Below are 20,925 nucleotides of genomic sequence, written 5' to 3'. Positions count from 1 at the left end.
GAAGCGATACGCGGAATAAATAAATTGACTCCACAACTTAATGTAGTTATGAAGTGGGTATGTATGCCAGCGCCCGGCACAAGTGAGATGCGAACACGCGTCATTAGCAGCCCCTATTTTGTCTTGGAACACACGTGGCTTATATGTATAGCTGGGTATATACAGATAGAGCACTTCAGAGACAACAGAGCATAACTCCCAGTGTTTCTCTACAGCTGGGGGTGGATGAATTCTGTGCGAGAGGACCGCAGGCGCCCCGGCCCGCCGCCGATCTCGGGGCTCGGCGGGTCACGGCCCCGCTCTCGCGAGACCCGCCCACCGCAGCGCCGCCCGCGTCACGTGACGGACGGCCCGCCCGCGTGACGTCAGCGGTCACATGACCGGCCGGGGCCGTCGCCAGAGCGCCCCGAGCGCGGAGCCGCCGCCGCCCCGCTCCCGGTCCGTGCCCGCTCCCGCCGCGCCCCGTCCCTGCGCCCCGTCCCTGCACCCCGACATGGCCCGGGGGCTGCTGGCGGCGGCCGCCTTGCTCGGTAAGGAGGGGGAAGCGGGTGGCCCGTGCGATCGGCGGAGTGGCGGGGGCGGGTCGCAGCGGCCTGAGGCGGCCCCGGGGCCGGCGGCGCTGGACGACGCAGCTGTAACTGGAGACCCTTCCGCCCGTCCGCTCCCCCTGCTGTGCCTTCCCGGGGGCTGGCTGACCCGCGGGGGCTAAGGGCTCTCGGGGCCATCCCCCCCTCCCCGCGCCGGGCCTGTGGCACCCGGGAGCCTCTGAGGGCCGCCGGGGGTACGGGGCGCTGAGGGGCGTGCGGCGGCGGCTGACCCGCGGCACGCCCGGCAGCGCCGCTCCGAGCACCTGCGCTGGGTGCGGGACTGCGCTCCGGGAGGAACCTGGAAACGCGCCTGGAGCACGAGGCTTGGAGACGTGGGGGCTACTGATGTCATTGCTAGGAAGCAGCGCTTTTCTATAGGGAATGTCGTGCTCCGTTGCTAATGGCTTTCTTCTTACCCTGTTTTGAGCAAAATATGAAACGTGTCCGGAATAGAGCGATTTCAGTGCCTTGATGAGAAGGTTTGTTAGGTCAGCAAGGCTGTTTTACGAGGAAGTGTGCCTTGCTTGTTTACTGATAGCTACCTTGGTTTTGGTTTCTTGTCTTGAAAGCCACATCACACAACACTATCAGGTTTCTGAGATGTGGCTTTGGCAGCAAAGGAAACTTGTTCAGCGGCTGGTCAAAATATTTCCCAAATAGAGTAGCAGTTGAGAATGCTTATCTGCCATCATTTTTGAGCTAGGACAGTCTTTGCGACTCCTGTAACGTCTCTTTGGTACTAAATATCGTTATCGCCATTGACCGTGCTTCAGTTTCACTGAGCCCAGAAGATGCCACTCACAAAGGGCACTGAGCAGTTCAAATATCCAGCTCTCGTGAGGCAGTGTAGCAAGCACAGTGATTTTTAGGGCTGCCAGCTGAAGTGTTGTTGAACTGGTGTCATAGTGAGAATTACTTGAATAGTTAGTTAAATATAGTTACGACTTAAATGAAGAATTGCTTTATAGTTTGCTTTCAAATTAGCTTTTGTGATTTTTATGTGGTAGCACAGTTAATACTTTTGGCCATTGCAGTAGTCTTCCTTTGCTTAATTGGCAGTTGCAAGCATCATTTGGTTCGCTATCTTTGTCACTTTCTGGCATGTAAGATGTGTTAGTTTTCTGCAACCAAGGCAATAGAATAGCTCATTTTACCACAGATTTTTAATTTTTTTTTTTATTTTATTTACTGATAGTTGGGACTTTGTACTAGTGTTTAATAGCTGTGTGTTTCTGCATAGCTTTGTACTACAGTCTTGGGGAAGGATCTTGTGGTGCAAATAGTGACCCTTTCTTGCTAGAGTGTGGTGTTTGGGTTGTAGGTGAGGGGAGAAGAATAAGAGGTAAAGATAATATATGAGCTGAAGTCTTTGGGTATTCTAGCTCATTTGCAGCCTTTTAATCATCTGAGTTAACACTGGTTAGGATAAGGTCATCATCACAGGAGGCTGAAAGATTAGTATGGGTGGAGCAGACATGGAAACTTGTTTGGTGATGCCTTGACTTCAGGACAACAGAATATTTTTTCCACTTGAATACCTCACCATACCTCACTTACTGTCTCAGTTTTCTATTTAGATTGAGCAGCAAGCACTAAGCTGAATGTTTCATGTGTCAGCATTGAGTATTTTGTAATTAATTTTCTCACTACCATCAAATATACATATGGAATTAAGACAACATTTAGGTAGTGTATGGTACATGCAGGGAAAGGGGGCTATGGGAAATTGAAGTACCTCCCCATAACTTAGCTGCTGCTTTTTGAAATACTGAGTAAGATGGTGCTTTTTTGTTGTTGAGCATGATGAGTCAGTTGGGTTGTGTGCCAAACCCAACAGAGCTGCTTGTGCTCTCTGAGATCTAGAGTACCCGTACATTTCTTCATTACTGAAACACAGACACATCAGAGAACACTTTCCTGAAAAATTAAGATTAGAATCAGACCTGTGTAGTGAATAAAAAATGAAGTGTTTGAGAATTGCAGAAGGGAAAATTAGTTTTTCAAGATAGCGTGATGCCATTTCAGAGTCACTGACGTATAATCCACATGTTTCTGTTGTGCAACTCTAGTCCAAAGAGGAATTTCAAACCTTGCTACCGATATAGAGATAGTTGAGAAACTTGATAATGAATTCCAGCCAGTGAGAGCAATATGGTGCTGAATTGTTTTTTTCAAGTTTGGCATTATTGGGCATTTGAAACTGAGACCAGTATAACTTGGTTTTCACAAAATCTAACTGCTTTAATGTTGAGCAACTTTGGAAATACTGTTTTACCAATTGCTGCCCTTGACACAATGTTTGCTTGATAGCTGCTTGAAGTGTGTTGACACAGTCTCTAAGGATCTGAATTAGTGTGCCAGTCATCATGTGATAGGTTATTTGGCTTTGACTTCATCAGCTTTTTTGACTCATGAAGTAACTTCTTGCTTGCTGAGAACTCTGCAGATTCCCTGGCTTACCACTTTTCAGATATGTTTCCAAGGTTTCTGTTCAGGCTGACCAAGGAGTTTTATTTGTCATGTAACCTGCTTCTAGATTGTTCTGTAGCGATTAGGATGTTTTCTACTCAGTAGCAGATGACAAAGCGAAGAATTGCCTCTAAGTACAGAGGAACCTGACTTAAAGATTGATTGAGCTTTGTTGCAACATTAACTGCTATTACCTCTGATAAGCCTTTGTAGGTCTCAAAGATAAAAGTTTGTTTCTAGCAAAAGGCACACCTCGCTTTTGCTTGTTTCAGCTTCAACAGTTTGTCTTTGGTGCTTGGTGCTGAAATGGATTTTTTGGTATGTGTTCTCTTAAACTTGGCAGAAGACACTTTTGGGCATGTAAGTGGTTGGAATTACAACAGCCCTTTGAACAATCCCTTGCATTATCTTGATTCTGTATTGCGTACTTTTAAATGTACCTTATGTACATTATTACATATGTAAATCAGGATTACACAGTTTTTGGCCATCTGACTTCAAGATGGACTGGTGTCCCTTTCAGTCTTAATATAACAATTTCTTAACCTTCTCTGTCCTTTGACAGCACCACTGACTATCAGTACTACTTTTTCTACTGTTAGTTCTAAATGTGAGAGTCTTAGGTGCACCCTTGCATTAAGAGTACAGAGTTTAAATGTGCTTCAGAGGGTACTTGTTCCCTCTGCAGTGTTCAGCCTTGAGCACAGTAGTTCACAGTTAATACATTTGGTTTTCTTGTATTAAACTTCTGATGGTATCTGTTTTCTTAACAAGACTTGACTCCATATGATCCTGTACTTTTACTTTCCTTGACAGGATTAAGATCTACTGTGTAGGACTAGGAGACTAGTTTTACTCAGGCAAAGTTTATTGCCTTATTTCCAATATCCTCTCCTCTGGGGAAGCTTTCTCTTTAAATTGTCACACAGTGCTCCTTTCTTCAAAACATTGTTTGGGTCTGGCAGCTGCCTTGAAGAATGTGTGCTAGTTGTGTGGTGTGATACAGCAGCACTAACCAGAGCCAGTGCAAAATGGACTTGTGTGAATACTGAAAAGAGTCTAGCCAGAGGAGTTCAGCTCTCCTAGTGCACTCATGCAATCATTTGCTGTAGAGCTATCCCAAGACTTCCTTCCTTTAGATAGGAAGCCATAAAGAAGTTTCATGTGACTAAACTTGATGCATGTTGTGCAATTCTTGGGTCAAATGGCAAGTGTATGGCTGTTAGATAGCCTTTCCTTTCTAATGCTTTTGTATTTGTATAAATTGGTTTATAAAGACAGAAGTTATTAATCTGTGAACTGAATTTGGAAAACAGAATGTTTACTGCCTTGATTGAAGTCAACAATATCAAAACCATAATCTGAGATTACATGAATTTGTCTCTTGGTTGGCAAGGATGCATATTCTGGGCTGGATCAGGAACTTGATATAATCAGGTGCTGCACCTGCACAAGTGCAGCTGGTTCTCTTATCCCCATGCTCTCATGCATCCTTGAATTAAGCTCTCTTCTCCCTTTCCCCACCACTGTGTGGGTCCACCTTTGTCTTTTCCTGCCAGCTTTCGAGGTAGCCAGCATTCAGTCTCATGTGTCCATTGGTGAAAGGTAAATATAACTCATAATTTTATGTAGACCATCTGACCTCTTGCAAAGTGTTTTGTACGTCAAGCTTGTCAAGGGATTTTCCTGCTTTCTGTTGTTCCTGTGTTTTTCTTTCTGTATTATCCCAAGGTGGTATAGGTTCTGAATCCTAAGGAAGTGATCTTGACTTGGCCTTCTGATAAAGGACTTTTACCTGGTGTCCCTCTGGGAGTGGTGCATACATTGGAAGACATAGCATTGTAGGAGAGTGTAACTCCTTGGAGATTTTTCCATTCTATTCTCTGGCATAGATTTGAGAGTTAAAAGTGGTGACTGAAATTACCACTCTTCACAAAATGGCACTGAGATGACAGGATCATTGTGAACCATCAGAATGAGTAAATTACTGGGCAGTTTAGTTAACATACACAATAGAAAATAAATCTTTAGACAATAACCAGCATTTCTTACCTCCTTGGATTAATGCCCCAGAGATAGCAGTGTTTGCTGTGTCTGCCATCAGAACATCTGGGCAAAGGTGCAAGGCAACACATGAGTGCTGCAGCTTAGTACAGAATGATTATGTAGGGCTGGCATCCCTTACCCTGGAGTGCTGCTGCACAGTATTTCCAGGGTAGGCTGGAGCTGAGGAGAGTCCGTGGGTCTGACCAGGCTGTGGGATACTCTGGACCCCATCACAGCACATCCTAGGAGCTGGCAGCTGTGCTGTGCTGCAGCCATGGTTTTCCTCCTGAACATTGTAGGCAGTTGATGTAACTGCAGACAGTCCCATCCTCTGGATATCTCTGTGGCTTAAAAGACTGATGATATGGGATGTGTGCCCAGGTGGATTTGGACGGTTACTGCCCATTATTTCATGAGGGAGAACAATGCTCAAGAAGTTTTTACTTATGGGGGAAACATCACTGTAGTAATAAACCCCAAATTATCCAGAAGTAGCTTTTGTTTTTCCTTATTGTCAGTGTTCCATGCTTCTAATAAAAATTGGAGGCAAAGTAAATCATTAACTGTAGTAACTGAAGCCTCTTTGCAAACAGATGGTGTACACAACTACCATTAAATATACTTGGTTTTCCAGCACACAACAACCATTTGTCTCTCTCCCTTAGGTTTCCATTATATGGGAGAGTAAATCGTGGGTAGCTGTGTTTGACTAACAGGATTTCAGTTATAAAAAAGCTGAAACCTGAAAGCATGTGTTAGATTGTTTTGTTAGCTTTGTAGTTTTCAGCTTAGAGCAAACAACTTTATGAGGTGGATTTCTTTAAGATAAATTGTTAGACAATCAAGGAAGTATTTATTTTGTTTGACTTAGTTATTTTATCTCAGACTGTTAATATACTTTGGGTTTTTTGAGGTAGGTATGTTAGATAAAGAAGGAGGCTGGATTTAATTCAAGCAAGATCTTTAGTTGTTGCTTTAACAGTTACCTTAAGTGTTTTCTTGCACAAGACTGTAATTGCAGAAATGAGGTCTAAAGGAAGAGTTTGTCGTATGATTTTCAACTGAAAATACAGTACTAGAATAAATATTATAAGTAGTCTGTTTTGTTTTTGGGTTTTTTTTTTGTTTGTTTGGTTTTTTTTTTTTTTTGGAACTTACTGGAATACAAAGGAAGCATCTGAACTAGGGGAAATTTCTTTGATGTTAGTACATTTTTGGTAATTCCTTGACTAGTATCCATAATGCAGGGCTTCCCGCCAAATAAATAATGAACACAACAAAACTTACTTTTTGTTATTGAAAGGTCTTGGAATGCTTCCTTTAAATCGGAAGTACTGCACTTGCTGTGCCACAGGTAGTTGTGATAGAGGGCTCTGCAGTTTATTAAGAGGAGCATTTCAAGCCTAAAGTTAAGAATCTGGGGGTTGTATCAGTTTTTGTGTTTAACTGCAACGAATGATATTGTTATGAGATGTACAAACAATATTCTCAACTTGTAGATACGCCCTGATAGAATTAAACAATACATTATGTAACTTTATTAGAAATATTTCCAGGGTGGATTGATTCTATATCAAGTTTGCTTTTCTGTAGTCTTGACATTTTGACTGTAGGCTTGCAGTGTTTGTGGGCTGGTGATGATTCATGCATTAATCACTACTTGACATGGGAACTGCCTTCACAAAACTCAACAGCTGCTTTCCTGCGAGCTGTTCCTGTGCCTTAAACTGGCTGGAGCAGAGAGTTGGCGGGACCTTCTTCCCTTCAGTGTCTTGATTTGTTCTTCAGTGTTTTTTTCCTAATTTTTCTTTGCTCCTATGTCCCATTTGTTTCACTCAGTTTCATCTGCATTCCTTTAGGACCTTGGGAGCAGATGATGCTGCAACTCAGTTCTCTCTGATCACCATCCTTGTGAGTGTTGCCTTATTTGCAGTGAAACAGCTCTCACCACTCCATCAAGGACACTCAGTGTCTCGTGCTGGATATGTCTGTCTCATCACTGAAACTGCAAGTCCAGCAGCTGCTGAATAGTTCTTAAGAAGGACTGGGGTTTTATAGCATTTGTTTCACAGTAATGAAATCAGGATTCATATTACCTTAACCTTACAAAAATCTAGTAGTTATGCAGATGTTACTATTTAATGTTTATTCATACCCCTTATTCTTTATTACTTAAACTTGCTGAGGGTGATTTATCAGCTCTTCATTACCAGAATTTGTCTTCTATTTAATGCTTTCTGGTACCTCTGCATTGTCTGTTGTTCTCTGAATCATTTGTAATGGACAGGTCTGTCATGTTTTCATTTAGGCCAGCAACATTTTTCTTAATTGTTTTTCAGTCTTTTCTTTCCCCTTCATTTCTTTTAAAAATTGTTTTTCTTTCATTATTTTACTCAGTTACTTCATTATTTTTGGCTCTAAAATGCCAGGATTTTAATAGCTACCAAACCAGGGAGTCTGCATGCATGCTGAAGGTTTTCAGTCATAGTGTTAGTTCAAGGAGCAATGGATTCTTATTCCCTGCCTCTACTCTTTTCTACACTGTGCTAGAAATCTTCAGAAAAGTGTAAACAGCTTGCTTTGGAGAAAACTAGTGCTTGCATGAAATGTAAACAAGTTCCAGATGTAAACATAAATTGAAACTTCCATGTGGATGAACATGTTTCTGATACTGCTGTGAATTGTAGTAAATAACATTTTTTTATTAATATGTACTCTTTAATGAACATTTTATGCTGGACATAATAAAAGGACAGTTTTCATTTGAAATAAGTTTTCTACCCTCTTGGTTCTTAAGCATTTTCTTTCTTCTGTCTATCTCTGATTTCAAGTCTAGACTCTCCAAAAACTGGGTAAAGTTGATTAAATTCTAGTTTCAGCTTTGCCCTCCTTGGTGCTGGGAGAGGATGTGATGTTGCTAAGGGAAGGCAGCAAGGGAACATGCTTGCTGGGTGCCAGAGAAATAGTTTCCAATATGTTCCTGCAACTGATGTGTCTTCTACTCAAGTCCAGCTGACAAAAGTCCAATTTTTCCTAATAATTGTCTTTGTACAATTGTACACACCTTAGGTTTGCAGTGAGAAGTTTTAAGATTTGTTTTTTGAAAACTTCCTGACTCAGGAAGGGAAGCTAGCTAATGGATAATCCCTCATCTGGATCGCTTTGCTATTATCAGCAGTTGAATGGATTAGCATGTTTGACTCCTCAAAGCTTATTTGCTTGTGATAATGACTTATGTCTTGCAGCTGTTTTTTTTATCAGATTTTCTGGAAGACTGAAGTTGTTGTGCTAGCATGAAAATGGTGCAGGCTTTTTGCAGTGAGGTTCATTTTGGGGGGTGGTGGTGGTAACAAATTGAGAATCTGAAAAATAAAAGATTCTAAAATAAAGAACTGGTCAAGTGCAGAAGCACTGTCAGGTATCCCTTGCTACAGATTAAGTAGGAGATAATCAGCTTTCCAGCTGTTTCTAGCCTGCCACAGTGCATCCCCTGTGTGAAGCTTTGTTGGCAGTGGGCACTGGTCACACTGGTGCCAGTCCATGCTGCCATCAGAAAGGATGACTGCTCCCCTTGCTGTGTTCTTGCTCTGTTAAGTCAGTAGTTTGGGCAGTTGTACTCTGTGCTCTGAGCATAGAGGCTGGAATGGAACAAGGGGAAGAAAGGCTTTTCTCTCCCTTTCTCAGCAGCTCAGTCTGAGTTTAGCTTAAACCAGTCAGGAAAACATAACCTTCATTCTGTGTCAAGGTCGTGGCTGCCTCCTCCTCCTCTTCTAAAGTGTGGAGAGTGTGTGGACAGTAGAGAGAAGTTCTCCTGGCATTCTCTCTGGTAGCATGCTCTATCATGCTATTTTTGGCAGTGCCTTCAAAACATCTGCAGTCAATCCAGGCTTTCTAAATGCTGCATTCAGTGCATGTACAGCTGAGTGTCCTGGTACAGAGGGAGTGAAGGCTGCATGGTGTGCTGTGGGGGGAAGGCAGTGTTGGAGGCATGCAGGATCAAATAAGCTAAGCCAGGTCTGGCTGAAGATGGTAAAATGGTTGCTGTGTGCAGAGAACACTGAAGCTGCCTTGAATACTATGACTGGAGTTCGTTGCATGTCTTTCTTATCTCTTAGGACCCGGAATGTCAACAGTTTTTGTTTGGGTGGCTTTGCAGTTTGATAAATGAGGTGTTTAATTTATCTTCTGTTTGTTAGTGATGTTGAAGCTAATCTAGAGACTGTTGATGCCCAAGTTTCCAAACTCAACTCATGCTTATGTTTTACTCCCAAAATGTACAGTTGTACATATTTGTCTCTTTGGGATTAAAAATGCAACTTCATGTGACACCAAGTTAACAACTTTTATTTTTATCAGGCTTTTTACAGGCTTCCTCTTCATTTGAAGTGAAAGATTCAAGTGGTAAAGTCTGCATAATTGCTGATTTGACAGTAGCCTTCTCAGTGGAATACAAAACAAATGTGCAAAAAGAGGTAAGGGCCATGAATATCTTGCTGCTTGTCATTTATTAGTATTTTTGTATTTATAAAATGTGGTATCTTTGCATGTGTGCAGTATTTAAACTTTCTCTGAGTAGCTATGTATGAAAAACTGCTTCAGCGAAGATTTTTACTCTCCATTCGTCTTGCATCAGCTTTTCCTTATTATGAATGTTCTAATTAAACAGCAAGGTTGAGGCTGACTGAAACAATCACAAACAAAACATGTGAAATTACTTTTGTGACTGAAATTCCACACCTGTCCTGTTGATAACTAAAATAGCTTTCATTTGAACTGTGAGTTCTCTTTTGGTAACTTGGACACGCTCACGTGGACTAAATCTGAACTGAAATGTGGCTTTTAAACCTTTTAACTCCGGAAATCTGTGACCTTCTAACATAGATTTCAGTGCATCTACAGACTAGCGCAGTCCTTACAAATTGTTCCATATTAACAGCAAAAGCTTGTTAATGGAAAATTAAGAATTGTTGTAATAAATATGTTTTGGGGTTTTTGTATCTTCACTACTGAATGGGAATTGGGGATTATTTATAGTCTTATTGCAGTTTTGCGTTGTTGATAATTTTTTCCTTGCCATCAGTGTAATACAAGGTTAAAAAAATCCTACTACTTTACTAGTGGTGCACTTGCTATGTGTGATTTGAACTGAGCCTTATATTGTATAATCCATATTTTCAGTGGTACTGATGGTCTAAAATCCTACTGATACTGGTATATGTGTTTGTATTCAGAACTGATTTCTTTCAGAACATACTTTTGTCTGTTTCTTATTGTAAGCAGTAAGCTCAGAATTTCACAGTACATGTTGTATCGGTCTTCAGATATCACATTTCTTCACAGTGTGTAATAAACTCAAAGTATTACAGCCAAGCTACATAGGATGTACCATGCACTTTTGTTCTTGCTCAGTTGTACTACAAGAAGCAAAGCTTAAATTCTCACATTTTTCACATATGCAGAGTTTGCCAGATTTGATTCTTGTATTACAGAAGTACCTGCAAATTCATATTACTGGTTTAGAAGGAAGAAAAGTCTAAGAGGTACTGTGAGTATGTACTGTGTAGTTTTCCAATTTCAGAGAGCAAGATTCTCAAACCTGAATGTCAGTAACATGCTGCTTGCTATATACTGGTATATAAGTAGACATCTTATATATTAATATCTGATGTATATTTGTAACGGTTTCATAGGATATTTAAAAAGCTGTGAGGAAAAGCTTACATGTGTTTTATTTTCTACCCCACAGTTTGTATACTTTTTTCTTCCGCAAAATGCTTCAGTAGACACACAGAGCTCATGTGGTAAAGATAATACATCTCATCCAATTCTGGTATTGGATTTTGGAGGAGGACATTCTTTAAGCCTGAATTTCTCAGAGTCTGCAGACACGTACCAAGTTGAAGAATTAGTTTTCCACTACAATCTGTCAGATGCAACTTTATTCCCAAATTCAACTACAGGTAAAATAAAAACTTTCTGTTGTTATTGTGAAACCCTTCCAGATATAATATTAAGTCTTTTATTTGAATACTGGTACATACTAATGCAATGTGTTTTTTTTACAGGAGGCATGAAGACTGTATCACATAAAAGTATCATTCAGGCACATGTGGGCACAAAATACAGATGCATCAACTCCAAGCACATCAATATGAAGAATGTGAATGTTACTTTTAGCAATGTCACTTTGGAAGCCTATCTCACAAATGGAACTTTCAGTGTGAACAGTAAGTATCTTGTAACAGAAAATGTACTTGATGAGGTAATATTTCCAACGATAGGTTATTTCTTTTTAAGTCCTGATTAATCATATTTAAGGTGAGTACAAGCTGCATCTAAAACTCTGACAACAGCATCTTTTGAAATGAATGGATTTGCCCCAGGTTTTCTCTGCAGGATGCTGGAATCTGTGGCTAGAGGATAGTGCTGTGGGTTCCCATGGGTATTGTACTGTACTCTTCATGAGTATGGGCGTTAAACACATGCTGCAGTAGGTTGAGTAGGCACATGGCCAAAATCCTAGTTTAAGGAGTATCTGAACTTCCAAGCATTATGGCCTCTACCGAAGTAATTTGAACTAGTTACTGTGTGCTCTAGGGAAAATTAGTGAAATAATTGCAGGCAGGAGAGAATTGGTCTGTAGAGAGCAGAAATGTACATCTTCCTACAGAAGGTTTTATGTTAGCTGTAAAAGTCAGGTTTTTCTCTTTCAGGGACAATCACAAAGTCAGATTTTTATGCTGATTGTTTGTTTGAAAAGTAATGTGGAACTTCAAATTATTAAAGGCTAGTTACTTCATGGTGTGTTCATGTCCTTTAGTTTTGTGGCAGCAGTCTTCAAAGACAAAAGAACTGTATAAACTGGTCACCTATACTATCTTAAGGAGTGATAAGTCTTTGCCTTACTTTTAGAGTGTTTTCTGTGGGATGTAGAACTTTTCTTCAGCTGTCCAGCCCATTTATGCACCTGCTAAGTTGAAACAAATATTAAAAACTAGGGTAGCCAGTGCTAGGATGGAATGGATACAATGAACAAGTGTCTTTTACTGGAGTATCTCTACCTTGTCCCATTTCTGTGAAAAATACCTTGCCTGATGCATGATAATAGTGGCATTGAATTATTTTATGGCTGCTTCACATGACTGGCTCAGATCTGTATGTATCATTCCCTTGATCAAACTTTTCAATTCAGTGAACTAGTTTGCAGTAAAGATGTGTACCTACATTTATGCTTAAAAAACCCCCACCAAACCCTTCACTCTTCAGAACTAATTATGAAACTTTGATCTAATTGTTTTACCAGGTAAGTATGATAAGTGATCATTTATCAGCAGGCTCAAACATAAGACATGATACTGGAAAAAGCTGATTTTTAACTTTTACAAAACTTCAATAAAATCTCCCTTCTGTGTAATACTTTACTTTTTAAGACCTTAAGATCTGCTTTTATATAGTCCTCTAATTCCATTCTTGTAGGATTGAGCCTTCCCCTGTCTCTTAGGCAGCTAGTTATTGATAAACTTTAGATCTGGAATTTTTCCTTAATCTTTTTCTTTCTCTGCAAATCTTTAATGAAAGAATTTCTGCCGGTGATCAGTACAAGACTCACTGAAGGGAAGAAGAGTCAATATTCAGTGCATCTGCATAACTAGAAATTGTGACTTCTGTCAGTGTACTAGAAGTTAGTAACTGAGGGAATGGTAGTGGTTATCTGCATCTCTAAAAGGGAGACTTCTATTTTCTCTGTATTGGTAGTTTTGCCAGCTGCTTTCCTGTAACTGTCAAGAAAAGACATGAATTTGTCTCATCTTTTGATCTGTCCTGAAGAGCTACTAGAAACTGCTCTAAATCAGTTCAGTAAAAATAATATATCAAAACTCCAACTAGGCTAAACTTCCACTCAATGTGATTTGATGCTTCCATCTCTGCCAACTTAAAGAAGAGCCTCTGTGTGTTGAGGTCTTGCAGATAGAGGGTAATTAGCCATTGAAGTGCCCAGAAGGATGCTTTATGGTTTGTTAGGAAATTATTGCATTTTGGGATCAGACCAGTATCAGTCTACAAAATACAGGATCACTCCTCCTTCATCCACCTTCATTCTGCTCTTGGGACTTTTCCAGGAGTGGAGTAGAAATAGGAAAGTATGCTGTGTTGGAGTGTGTGACTTCAGATGGTGTGATTAGAGTTCTTCTTTCTGAGCCATTATGAAAATTTAAGCTGTTTAAACTGTTTAAGTTTAAGGCTATTTATTAGGTGTCTTGTATCTGTGAAATATGTATGCATTAAATTTTAGAAATAGGCCCTTTGAGTGAGAGCTGATTGTTGCTGCAGTTGCTGTTGTCCTTAAAAAGTTGCAAGTTGTTATCCCTGGCATGTGGAGATGACCTTGGCTTGGAACATGGAAGTCTCTACTTAAGTAATGTCTTTGTTATGACCTTTGGTTTTGGCTTAGATGTTCAATGCAGGAACGTTCTTGGCTCCCAGATCAAGTTAAGATCTTGCTGCCACATGTTTCCAAGTACTCCGGCAAATAAATCGGAGTCACTGTTCCCTTGGAAGTTACTGCTGGACTGGACGAAAAGAGAAGGTGAACTTGCACACCTTCACAGCCTTGTTAACCCCGTGGAGGGTGGCTCCTTGTGCAGGGCTGAAGAAAAATTTGGCATCAGATACAGTGTCTTAGAATCCCCCTGTTAAGGACAGAAGAGCCAGAGCAATATCTTAAGGCTATTCTGGGTATTTCCAAAATAATGAGAGTGAGAGGAAGGAGAACACATCTCCTGGGAGACCACTTTGAACAGTGAGCAGGAGAACAGTTCCTCTGCTTTTCCCATACAAGTGCCCAGGGAGTGCTAGGGATCCCAGCCTGACTGTGGACAGACAGCAGAACGCTGGCTCTGTCAGGTTTATCCTGACCTGATGGCAAAGCAAAATGATGGACCTGAATGAAAGTGGATGTGGTCACCATGAACTTCAGTAAATTATCAGCAGAGGTGTTGTTTTCACATGCCAGGCTTTAAAAGTGTCTCAAACTTTGCAACAAGAGTTTAGGTAATCCTTTACCACTGTTATCTTTTATTAGGAGAAAAGCTACTTGAAGCTGCATCGCCCTTTCCCTCAAGGATTGAAAAGGTAGATCATCCCACAGCTTCATTTTGTTTGGTAATGACTGTTTTCCTTTCTCTGCAGAAACAGAATGTGCTGAAGATAGGGTCTCTACTACTACTATGGTGCCTACAACTCCTAAACAGACTACTAGCCAGTCTCCAACAACTAGCCCAGCACCAACATCACCCCCAAATCCTACAGTTGGTAAATACAATGTGACTGGTCCAAATGGAACCTGTGTACTTGCCTACATGGGCTTGCAGCTTAATATCACCTACCAACAAAAAGATGAAAAGGTACATTTTGATTTTTGTTTCTTCAAAGCCTTCAGATTTCTTCTTTGGGGAAGACTTGATAAATTATTATAAGCTAACCTTTTTCTTTTAGAAGTCCAAGTGTTTGTGTTCATCTATCATTATCCTCTATTTGAATTGCTTAACCTGGTCTGGACTAGTGACATTCCAAACACTTGTACTGAAAGTGGTTCTTAAGGATTATTCCATTCACTAAAAGCAGTAGTAAACTTGTCTGTTGAATCCGGGAAGTGTATATATGGTCATTTATGAGAAGTAGTAAAAATTACTACGATATGACCTGAGGAATCCTGTTATCAAAGTTACAATTGAAACAAGATTTTTAAAGTGTTAAATAAAATGCAGAAATTTGGCCTGAGGTATAGAAAGAGTGAATAACTAGTAGAAGGGAAAATTAGTACTGTAAAACTGGACAGGCTTCTGATTTAATTACCCTCCAGCTAGCCCTGAAGACATTTGGGTTTGACTTTGATGCTTAAAAGCTACTTAACAGCTGATTTTAATGGTAAAAGAAAAATGAAAAATACAAGATTTCTGTAAGATCCAGCCCTGGCACAAATTCTTTCCCTTCACTATTGGTGCAGAGCAGCCTGGCTTGCCAGCCCTATGGACAAACCCAGAGTCCCAAAGGGACTGTTGAATCCCCCCGACAGGAACCAATGGTTTGCAAAAGGAGCTACTGCATTTATTTATGATGTTGATGACTGAAAGGTAAAATCATAATCACTTACAGCTGGTGTGTGGCTGTACAGTGGCTTATTGTGATGGTAGCTGTGTTTTAGCCACCTTAATTTTGTGAAATTCCCTGATTCTGGTGTTCTGCTTCTGGTGGAACAGCTGATTTCTAGTGTAATGGCCAGGGAGGAGGTGGCAAGTAGGTTTTCTGGTCACATGAGGATCAGGTAAGAGCTGCTGAAAGGGTTTCTATTTAATTGTTTGGCAAGTGGCATTTAAGCCAGTCTTCTGTAGATGCAAGACAGTATAAAATCATGAACCATGGACAAAACTAAACATTTTGAACTGAAATGACATGCAAGATGATTGTGCTGACAGGTGGTCCCCTTAAATTGCTTCTATCTTATGTCAAAGCAGTATTTTATAGCATCTTGCCTTCTGTGTGGTGTGGTGGTTCTTGATGTTTTTTCTTATGCTGCAAGGACCAAAACAGTTGGTGTGGAGAAAGGAGTTGGGTTCTTGCCTGCAGCCGGTCAGGGCTGCAGAAAGCTTTGTTAGATGTGCCCTTAATTGTGTATCAGTTACCTGGTAACTCGGGTGCAGCCCTGGGTCTGCCCTGGTGTCTGGAGCATCGGGCCAACACAACACTGTAGGCACGAGACACAAGCCAGCCACACCTCAGGTGAGTGTAAGGTGATGTGCTCGGTCTCTTCAAATGTCGTAATTGCTCCTCTTCTCTCACAGATGGGTTTGGATTTGCTGAATTTCGTACCACATAATACAACTTCTTCTGGGAGATGTGACAATACATCTGCCTTGTTGAACCTGACTTTTGAGAAGACAAGGGTTATCTTCCAGTTTGCATTGGTAAGAATCTGCACCAAGTGTGTAGGGTCTGCAGCACTTTCCATGTGGAAGAACTAACTGGGGCAAGTGCAAGAGGAAAAACAACAGCTACAGGAGGGGGAGTAACTAGTTCCTTTGGGTTTAATACTAGGATTTAGTGGGTTTTATGCTTGGCTACCACTGTGTGAGAAGAATGTGTTTGTGTATTTATGCACACATACATATGTGTACATAGGAAAGTATTTTGTTTGGAGTGGGAACTTTCTTGAAGATTGTGTTGTTTACTCTTTAAGGTTTCTTGCCGAAACTGGGAGCAGCCATGACAAGTGGGCATCTAATCTAATTTTAAGCCTGGAGCTGGATTTAAATCCTCATTAATATTCAGTGCACAGCCCAAAGGCCAAGTGTGCTTGTCTTGTAGTCCATTGTGATGATTGGGAATCCTGTTTCCCACAGCCCCAGGTGCTGTATTGGAGCTGTGTACCTTTGAGGACTGCATCCACTGTTTGTCAGAGCTTCATGCTCTTTTTTTATGCTGGTCACCTTGAGCTGTTGCTATTAAATGACTCCACAGCTCTGTGGGGTACCAAGTTCATTCCCTTAGGCTGCTTAAGCAATGGGTGGGACTATGCCTGCAGTGTGGAAGTCAAGAGTTTGGGGGTGACAAGGCCCCCTTTCTCTGCCTCTTTGCCCTGTCACAGAATAATCTTCCTTAAGGTGCATACTTTCTCTAGCTTTTCTCTCCTAAAGTCCAACTAAACATCTCCTCTGGATGCTAATCCCATTTGTGGTCTACATTTTAAAAGCCCTTCTCAAAATGCATGCAGAATGGAACCTGAACAGCTTATGTTGTACATCATGATCTTAAATGACAACTACTGATTTGTTGGTTTTTGGTTTTTTTTTAAAGAATGCAAGTGCTGAAAAATTCTTCCTGCAAGGTGTGAGTGTAAGCACGACCCTGCCTTCTGAAGCGAAAAGTAAGGACTTCTAAAAAATCTACTCTCTGTGACTACTTCTTTAAATATTAAGGGTAGCCCGCATTAAATAATGTATGAGAAATGTTGGGGATGAGTGTATCAAATCATGGCTCTGTGAGCTTACAGCTCCTGCTCTTCGGATTTATATAATAAAACTTTCTCTTTCACAGATCCGAAATTTGAAGCAGCAAACAACAGTATGAGTGAGCTGAGAGCTTCAGTAGGGAACTCCTACAAGTGCAGTTCTGAGGAGAATCTGCGGGTCACGGACCAAGCCCTTGTCAATGTATTTAATGTTCAGGTCCAGATTTTCAAGATTGATGGAGACAAATTTGGTCCAGGTAAGAGGTTTGCATTTGGCAGCCCCTGTCAAATCCAAGATTTGTGAAGCATACTTCAATATAACATTCTATAGTTAAATGTCAGCTTGTGGGTGCTGTGCTTAGCCTCTGCATGCCCCACTACAGATGATGTGGGGGCTGATTAAGATGTCCAAGTTGAGGCTAGTGTGAGAAGTATGTAAAAAGCTTTGAAACAACTTGGACTTATTCCTAATGGTCCAGAGAAGAATGAAGGAAGGGTGCTACCTTTCCCTCCAAACTGTGTGCAGACAGTTGTATGAAAGGGGCACACCTGTCCCTTGTGACTATGATGAAAGCAAAATGACTGTAGGAAGGGTGACATGGATATTTTTATGATGGCTAAATTTGTGTGTAATTAACAGCTCTTGAGGAGGAAACAATCAGTATAATCTCCATATTGTGTATACAACTGGTATTAGAAAGACTTCATCCTAGTTAGTGGACCTGGCTTCCTTTTCATTGTTGACAAGCTAGCTGAGCTAGTTTTATCAACATGCTGAGAGCAGAATGCTGAAGTTCTGGATGTAGCTATCTGTTGGTGCACTAGTACCTAACATGGATCTTTTTCTCTCTCTTCAGTGGAAGAATGTCAGCTGGATGAAAATAACATGCTGATCCCTATAATAGTTGGTGCAGCCCTTGCTGGTCTTGTTCTAATTGTCTTGATTGCTTACCTGATTGGCAGAAAGAGGAGCCATGCTGGATATCAAACAATTTAATTACTTGCACTAAAATCCAGCATAGATGAAAAGCAATTGCAAGAGGCTGGGGGAAAAAATCCCCCTACATTTCCCCTGAACTGGTTGATAATTGTAAGGTAACATCTTTTCTTGCAAATTGCTTCTTTAAAGTCTGCTTTATTAAATGTGAAATCATCTTGCAGCATTTAACTATGCACAAAAATAACTTCTGAAGATTCTGGTGTTTAATTTTGCTAACTAGTTTTAATATTTACCCACTTAGAAACAAGCTAAAAGTTTTTAAGGGTGCTTTTTTGGAATTGGCGTAAGATTATGTCAACTACAGTTTCCAGAGAGGGACTCAGTTTCAGAACTCTTAACAAAGGGAAAAGGTTCATTATTTGCACCGCTGCCATTGAGCGATGATGTTAAGCATACTGATGATGCATTTGAAAAAATTTAGTTAACTGACAAAATTGAAATCTAAAATCTGAACTTCACCTTGTCTCTTAGGTGTGTATTTTTTACTAAGCTTTAAACTCAATGCCTGGCACATGCAGGGTGTGAACGATGCAATACTCAAACCTTACAGGAACTCTTTATGATTGGACAACTCCCCTGTTTGATATTTTTGATGCTATGCCAGCTTGTTAGGAGCTGGTACTTTTTTTAAATGGGTGTTATTTTTATTTACTTTTTTTTGTAAAATTATTTTAGTCTGTTTTGTTGGAAGGTTCAGAGAGATCTTGTTACTGCACATGTGTACAATATAGATCTCAATCTGCTGATTCTATTGCTTTAAACTTGGCTGGGGGGTTGTACACTTTAAGGATCAGTTCTTATGTATGCATTGCCTGTAACAATGCTAATAAAGACACTTTTTTTCTGTATTTCTTAGTATTGCTGATCACTCTTAAAACCATTTGTTGACCATTTATTGAGGGCTGAAGTCATGGTTTGGCGATACTTGGGAAGCTTGAGACAATCTTTAGTGTGGAGTTAAATAAGTGTTTAAGTTTTTTCTTTGTGGCACAAAGCAAAAGGTTCGTTTTGCACTTTGTGATTGAAAACAAGGAAAGCTATGTGTTGGTAACCTGAGATCTGGAGGCGTTAATTTTAAACTGTCACTTCCTGAGAGATGTAGGTACACCGGTCTGCCTGCCTAAGCCTCACTTTCTGACAGGGCTGCTAAGGTTCTTAGGACTGTGTAAATGACATTTCATGTTTGATTTTGAAGTTGGCCTCTTACCACGAAGTCAGAAACACACATCTGCTTACCACGAAGTCAGAAACACACATCTGCTGACGGCTGTGTGCTGGAAATGAACCTTGGTGTTTAAAGCTCCCCTAACTCCCTCCTGCAAGGAAGGCTTAGGTGTTAACAGTACCAGCTCTGCAGGGCAGGAACCAGGGCACACCACAGCCCTGCACAGAGCACTCCTGGCCAAGAGAACCCAGTGCAGGGGAGTAAGGCTGGCTTTGGACCAATGCCGTGTGCTCTTGAAGGTAACCAGAAGCTATGAATGTTCCTAGTAGTAAACAGTGTTTCCCAATGCCTGCAGGCATGGAGCAGGTTACTGCTACTGTCCTTATAATTCAGTACTTGAGGAAAAAGATATATGTCTGGTACCATAAAGGATAGGATAGCTCAGAATCACTGTTGATTAGCAGTCTTTAGTTGTCTAGAAGAGCACTCTGCTTCCTCTGAGAAGGTGATTTTTTTTTCCTGCTGAGGGATGAAAAAAAATCTTACTTAGCAGAATAGGGGGAAGCCATTATTCACAAGGAATGAAGAGAGCTTGGAGTAAAGTCTGAAAAGGATTGTGCTGTTTAAAGGTGAGGCTTTCCAAAATAGTTGTTGCACATGGAACATAGAACTCCATCAAGTGCTCCAGTTGTCTCTCCTCCTTTCCCCAGCTGGAAGGAGAGCATTTGGCCACGAGAGGGCTCTGTATGGACAGGAAAGCAATTCCCAGACTCCTGGCCCCAGTGGGGCTGGAAGTGGCCCAATGCCAATACAGACTTTGGAACTAGGCAGTGTCTTCCCCTGTCAAAGAAGTCTGCTTGTGGCTGTGTTTACAAGTGTTTCTCCTCAAATTTTTAGGGACACGGGTGTGGGAGAATTGCACTATAGCTGCTCCATCTCACACTGCATAGATCAACTGCTAGTGACAGTCACTGATTGCTCCCTTACCCTGCACTTTGCTGTATCGGAGTTCCTTAAGTGAGAGCAGTGAGGCAAAAGATGCTTGTATTCCATGCAATGACTGGCAGTCAGGACTCAGATAACATAATTTACTCTCTACACCATGAAACAGGTTCTGACAAATTAAAATAATTTATTTTATACAAATGGTAATGGTGTCACAGTTAACACAGTAATACATAATTTTATACATCTGTTTGCTTTTAATATTACAAAATTCCCTGGGACTATTTTTTTGAAAGGAAGGTCCTAACATTAATCACATTCTAGTCTGAAGATACATTAGTCCTTAAAAAATAAAAATGACACACCACCAACAACAAACAACAGAACCACCAGTTCCAGTTATCAAGTCTGACATACAGTACAAAGTCTTAACACACTTGAAAGGCAGGAAAAATTGGTCAAGTGTCAATTAATTAATGGAAAGCTTAAAGTGTGCTTTAATCAGTGCAAATAGAGGAATGTGTCAATTGCTGTAATATCTGACCACCTGGTTACACCTGGCATGTTATCCCTGAGAAAGCAATTTCTCCCTGCAGGTCTCTCGGAGTTTGTTGATTGTTGCCATGGATAAGCTTCCAGGATCTGTGAATATTTTCTGAGGGCAAAAGAAGAAAATTGTTATTTAAAATGCTGTCTTTGGACAGCA

General features: G+C 40.8%; 2 protein-coding genes across 5 annotated transcripts in view; one reads left to right on the top strand and one right to left on the bottom strand.

Annotated features, from left to right (window-relative positions):
- The first annotated feature begins 359 nt into the window (after positions 1 to 359).
- LAMP1 (lysosome associated membrane protein 1) lies at positions 360 to 18,957 on the top strand. Its single transcript, XM_021545622.3, has 9 exons — positions 360 to 530; positions 9,459 to 9,574; positions 10,849 to 11,062; positions 11,168 to 11,329; positions 14,292 to 14,506; positions 15,944 to 16,066; positions 16,956 to 17,025; positions 17,196 to 17,366; positions 17,967 to 18,957. Exons 1-9 carry the CDS (start codon positions 377 to 379, stop codon positions 18,104 to 18,106), a joined length of 1,365 nt encoding a protein of 454 aa, XP_021401297.3. The 5' UTR covers positions 360 to 376; the 3' UTR covers positions 18,107 to 18,957.
- Positions 18,958 to 20,386: 1,429 nt separating this feature from the next.
- The window catches only part of GRTP1 (growth hormone regulated TBC protein 1), a 34,415-nt gene continuing 33,876 nt past the window's right edge, over positions 20,387 to 20,925 (bottom strand). For all 4 annotated transcript variants that reach the window (XM_085558832.1, XM_085558845.1, XM_021545623.4 and 1 more), the window contains one exon: positions 20,387 to 20,874. In XM_085558832.1, coding sequence (XP_085414958.1) covers positions 20,785 to 20,874 — 90 coding nt within the window. In that variant the 3' untranslated portion in view covers positions 20,387 to 20,784. The remainder of the gene's footprint in view (positions 20,875 to 20,925) is intronic.

Source organism: Lonchura striata, chromosome 1 (assembly GCF_050655825.1).
Source record: "Lonchura striata isolate lonStrDom1 chromosome 1, ASM5065582v1, whole genome shotgun sequence".
Classification (NCBI taxonomy): domain Eukaryota; kingdom Metazoa; phylum Chordata; class Aves; order Passeriformes; family Estrildidae; genus Lonchura; species Lonchura striata.
This window is presented reverse-complemented; position numbering and strand designations above follow the sequence as displayed.